General features: G+C 34.9%; 1 protein-coding gene across 2 annotated transcripts in view; it reads left to right on the forward strand.

Annotated features, from left to right (window-relative positions):
- The first annotated feature begins 69 nt into the window (after positions 1–69).
- The window catches only part of LOC106877012 (dynein axonemal heavy chain 6), a 61,133-nt gene continuing 55,411 nt past the window's right edge, over positions 70–5,791 (forward strand). For both annotated transcript variants that reach the window (XM_052974731.1, XM_052974732.1), the window contains exons 1-5: positions 70–261; positions 2,124–2,329; positions 2,759–2,935; positions 4,069–4,171; positions 5,342–5,474. In XM_052974731.1, the coding sequence (XP_052830691.1) occupies positions 2,150–2,329; positions 2,759–2,935; positions 4,069–4,171; positions 5,342–5,474 (593 nt within the window). In that variant the 5' untranslated portion in view covers positions 70–261; positions 2,124–2,149. The remainder of the gene's footprint in view (positions 262–2,123; positions 2,330–2,758; positions 2,936–4,068; positions 4,172–5,341; positions 5,475–5,791) is intronic.

Genomic DNA, 5,791 nt, shown 5'->3' on the forward strand with positions numbered 1-5,791 from the left:
ACCCGCCTTTAAGCTATTCGTCACGAAGAGGATATCTTTGGCTACTTACATTTGCACACTCTTAGATATTAATATTCATACATCTCAAAAGAAAAAACAATGTTTATCTACGTAAAAGATCGATGAAATAAATGCTGTTTTTTTTAAAGAAAAATACACTTGCATTCTGGGAAAAAACAATATTTACATATTGCTACCTAGCAACAGCTAATTACAACATGGAACTTGCTTCCGAATACAGTTTATGACGCTACTACTAAGGTAATTATATTTCTTTTCGATATCAAAGACCACTTATTGGTATATGACAGTCATCGTGATGCACATCTCGTTTCATATAACTTGGTAGAAATATTGCAATTAACCTAATTGACATATCGATTAGCTTACGAAGCAATTGTGCGTCTTTAATCACATTTAATTGTCGCGCACCTTTTATGTTAATGACTCCAAATTTTATGTTTCGAAATAAAAGCTTTAATTGATTTTTCGCGCGCGCGCGCGCACACACACACACACACACACACACACACACACACACACACACACACACGTACGTATGTATACATGTATGTATGTAAACACGCGCACGTGTTGCCATAACTACGGAGCATAACTACTGAAGTGATCACCCCCACCCCGACTTTGTTTCCTCATAACTTCCAGAAAAATAAATATTTTTAAGTAAAATTTTCTATAAATATGCTTCAGATGGTGTAGATTCCTATTATATTGAAATTGGTTATGAAAAATATTTTTCCAAGACTGGGGACAAGAATTTCAGAAAATTCGATTTGTTTCCTCATAACTTTCGGAAAAATGGATATTTTGTCATGAAATTTTCTACAAATGCTTTTCAGAGTGCGAAAATTACGATTATATCAGAATTTGATGTGAAAAGAAAAATGATGATCACGCACACATACATACTGACACATCATATTTTTTCCCCAAATTTCAAGTTTCATTTTGTATATATGTGATGTATGTCTATATGTATGTGTGCGAATCCATTAATTTTTTTTTGTTTTTCCTATTAAATTCCGATATAATCGTAATCTACACACTCTGAAAGATACATGTAGAAAATTTTATTCAGAAATACCCATTTAAAAAAAAAAAGTTATCAGGAAACAAAACCGATTCATGTGAATTTTCCGAAACTCCTCTCCCCACGCACGGAATTTTTCTTTTTCACAATGAATTCCAATATAATCAGAATCTACACCATCTGAAGCGTATTTTTAGTAAACGATAAAAGATATTAATTTTTCTGGAAGATATGAGGAAACAAAGTCGGAGGGGTGGGGGCTTTTGTGTAGATATACCTAAAAAATCTTGTATATCATCATTGTACATACAACATGAAGAAATCTGTATAATCTTAATATATATTATTTTGTTCGTTATCAGTAGGAAATTGGAAAGTTCTATAAAAATAAAATTGTCAGGTCTATGTTTAATCCTACTGCAATACAAATCAAAAGTATCAGAAAATACTACTTTTACTTTGTAGAGTAGCCTAAGCGAATTTTTTATTGTGCCCTCCAATTTTATATTAGTGATACCTATGGGATACTATCAAGGATTTTACTATTTTGAATAATGATTATGTGCAAGTTATAATAATAATAATAATAATAATAATAATAATAATAATAATAATAATAAACAGCTCAACAAATACCCTTGCACTGTTAATGTGGGAGAACTTCAGAAAATAGTGTTGCTAGGTTCCGCACACATTTTACGCCATGAGATGAGGACCTGCTGTGAGCCTAGGGTCAAGGGAAGACCCCGGTTCAGCAGAAGACAACAGACCATGTTTTATTTTATAATAATAATAATGATAATCTTCTATCTTTTGCTTGTTTCACTCATTAGACTACGGCCATGCTGGGGCACTGTCTTGAATTTCTTAGTCAAATGAACCAATCCAAGTACTTATTCTATCAGTCTCTTTGCCGAACTACTAAGTTACGGGGACATATACACACCAGCACCGGTTATCAAGCAGTGGTGTCTATTTTTTAAAAACTTTGGCTTCAAAAGTTAATTTACAGAAATACCTTCATGACAATAAATATTTGATTTTCTTAATGAAACATGTTTTTAATATTTAGGTGTCTGATTACAACCCCAAATCAGAATGACTACCAAAAGACCTCATATTCCTTACTCTAAGACTAATGAAGAAGTGAAGAAGCCAAAGCCACAATACCTCAATTATTTCCCTAAAACACCAAACATCCAAGACAACCAGTTGGTTATAAAGCAACAGAAGGCCTTAAAAGTTTTAATACATAATGTCCCTGGTTTTGCACTGATGGTATGATATCACTGACCTATTTTGTGTTCTTTTTTTAATACAAACTTTAATCATCATCATCATCACCATCATCATAATCGTCATCATCATCATCGTCGTCGTCATCATCATCATCATCATCATCATCATTTAATATCTGTATTCTATTTTGATATGGGCTGGATGGTTTGACAAGATCTGGCAAGCCACAGGACTACATCAAGTTCCAGTGTCAGTTTTGACATGGTTTCTATGACTGGATTAATGGGTCCTCTCAAACACAGCACAAAGGTCTTATGCCTAACTCTCACAACAAGACTCATACCTAACTCTCATAATTACTTTAGAATATCTGTAGAGATAACCCTAGCATGTGTTACTGTTTTTATTATTTCACAATAAATATTTTGCTTAAATTGTAAATTATGTAGCATTATTTTCACATTTCAGCCCAAATTACATAATGACAAATCACAAAGCAAACAAGCTGTTAACATTGAGGAAGAGATCAAGGATTCTAGTATTTCTTCAGAAAATAAAATTTCCACCACAGAAGAGATTCGTCTCCCAAAATGTCAATCACAGCCAGAAGGAAGGGAGACTACGAATAAACAGCATTCAAAAACTGTAAGATTTGAAATTGATTACTTCAACAATCAATGAGTGTGTATTTTGTGTGTATGTGTGTGTGTGTGCATGTGCTAGTGTGTTTGTTTGTGTGGTTGTCAAGATTATACATACACAATCTCACATAAAGTGAACTCCCATGAAGCTGTACTTTATACATACATGCATACATACATATGTAAATGTGTTCAGTTCTGACTGTCAGTGTCAGAAAAAAAAAGAATACTCAATAAAATAGTCGAGTTACTCTTTTACTCTTTTACTTGTTTCTGTAATTTATCTGCGGCCATGCTGGAGCGCCACCTTTAGTCAAGCAAATTGACCCCAGAATTTATTCTTTGTAAGCATAATACTTATTCTATCGGAGTCTTTTGCCGAACCGCTAAGTTACGGGGATGTAAACACACCAGCATCGGTTGTCAAGCGATGTTGGGGGGACAAACACAGACACACACTGCCAGCTATAGAAACTCTGCCAGATCAGATTGGAGCCTGGTGCTGCCATCTGGTTTGCCAGTCCTCAGTCAAATCGTCCAACCCATGCCAGCATGGGAAGCGGACGTTAAACGATGATGATGATGAGCTCCGTATTCTTTCTGTTGAAGAGCGTAGCTGGAAACGTCAAAGACTTTCCGTATTCCCGAGTGTCATACTAATACATCCTTTTGTTATTTACACCACCTGTCCTCGTCTGTTGTTATTATTTGTATATTCTCCCATATATATATATATATATATATATATATACACACTCACATATACGATGGGCTTCTTCTAGTTTCCATTTACCAAATCCACTCACAAGGCTTTGGTCAGCTCGAGGTTATAGTGGAAGACACTTGCCCAAGGTGCCAAACAATAGGACTGAACCCGGGACCATGTGGTTGGGAAGCAAGCTTCTTACCACATAGCCACTCCTGATGATAATATTTTATCTTTTTCTGATGTCATAACTTGCCTCAAGATCCTGTGCACCCACAAATGAAACACAAAGTAGCAAGAGACTAGACGTAAGCAAAACAAAAGACAAACACACACACGCACACATTCACATAATACAAAAATGCATGTATGTATAACAGAGATCCTTTTGTCTATTTAGAAATGCATAATCTTCTCTTTATATTTTTAAGGAAACTGAAAGTTATGATGAAAAACCAGATCAATATTGGTCAAAACAGAAAAAGCAATGCATGCGACAGAGAAGATATACACATTTAACAAATAAAACACATGGTAAATTGTACTTAAATATTATATTTTTGACCAGATATAATGATTTTGTTACTAAATGTTCTTAAAACTTCTTTCTTTTTATTCATTTTGGAATGTGCAACATTATCAGAGATAATGTGATAATATAGGTGCTTTTATACCCATGCTGGTGCCATGTAAAAAATACCCACTACACTCTTGGAGTGGTTGGCATTAGGAAGGGCATCCAGCTGAAGAAACTATGCCAAATCAGATTGGAATCTGGTGGAGTCCCCCAGCTTACCAGTTTTCAGTCAAACCATCCAACCCATGCCAGCACTGGAAAAAGGGATGTTAATTGATGACGACAATGACGATGACGCAGAAAATTGAAAGTGTACTTAGAGAAAAAAATATACCTTTTTGTAAATGTATGTCAACATGATAGAGGCACAAAGAAAATAACTAGAAAATTGTCTCATTTTTTTTTACTTCTTTCACTCATTAGACTGCAGCCATGCTGGGTCATTACCTTCAAAAGTTTTAGTCAAATAAATCGGCCCCTGTTCTAATATATTTCTTAAGCCTGGTACTTGTTCTGTTGTTCTCTTTTGCTGAACTGCTTAGTTACCAGGACATAAACAGGTGTATAGGCACAAAAACAGTCATAAAGACCTACACAAACACTTATATACAACAGGCTTCTTTTAGTTTCCATCTACCAAATCCACTCACAAGTCTCCATGAGCCCTAGGCTTTGTGCTAGGAAAATAAGAGGTAGAGAGGAGTGGGGTTTGAGAGAACGGACCAGAAGGGAACAGGTTTCGTGCCATGGAGGAGTCACATGATTGCTCACATTTTAGAAAAGAGGGTTGGAAGATGAAGCTGGAAAGTGATATAAATGGAAATGAGGTACCAGAGTGAACCTTTAAGGTACAAAGGTGGATAGGAATGAGTGGATCTGGAGTGCCATGTATGGGTTGGTGAAGTAGCGGATGTCAGCAGAGTAGAAAGAATGATACAATAAACAGTAGGATGGAAAAGAGATGACATGCTGGTGGAGAGGTTGCAGGTATGGATGGGGAAACAAGAGAGGCTGGCACAGTGTATAAAGAACACCAACTGGACAGAGATCTTTGTACATTATTGATATCATAGTTTTGTAGTATATCCTTATATCATTTATTATATTATTGGATTATGTCTTTGCAGATCAAATAAAAGAAGGTGAATGTAACCTTCAGCTGATCCTTCAAACAATGAAAGAAGATAACTCCAATAGCTTTATATATCTAAGTCCAGCAGTTCCAAAATCATCTGTTTTTTATCATTACTACAATCTCAAGTAGGTACAAAACTCTTTTCCTCAAACTGAGATTTATAGTCGATTACTTGACACCGCTAGCATATCGTTAATACAAACATATATTACAAGAGTGGAGGGTCAAATGTTAAAGCTAATTAACCCATTACCTACCAGTGATCTCATATGAGATCACTTAGAAATTACAAATTTCGTAATTATTTGTCAATATTTACAAATATCTAACCTTTTTGCTATTTCTACTAGATATATTTCTCTGATATTCAAATGAGGTTTGCTAATTTTTCACCTAATATCTCGCTTATTTCTATTTAAAATGTTATTTTGATCATTCCAGT

Source organism: Octopus bimaculoides, chromosome 19 (assembly GCF_001194135.2).
Source record: "Octopus bimaculoides isolate UCB-OBI-ISO-001 chromosome 19, ASM119413v2, whole genome shotgun sequence".
Classification (NCBI taxonomy): Eukaryota; Metazoa; Mollusca; class Cephalopoda; order Octopoda; family Octopodidae; genus Octopus; species Octopus bimaculoides.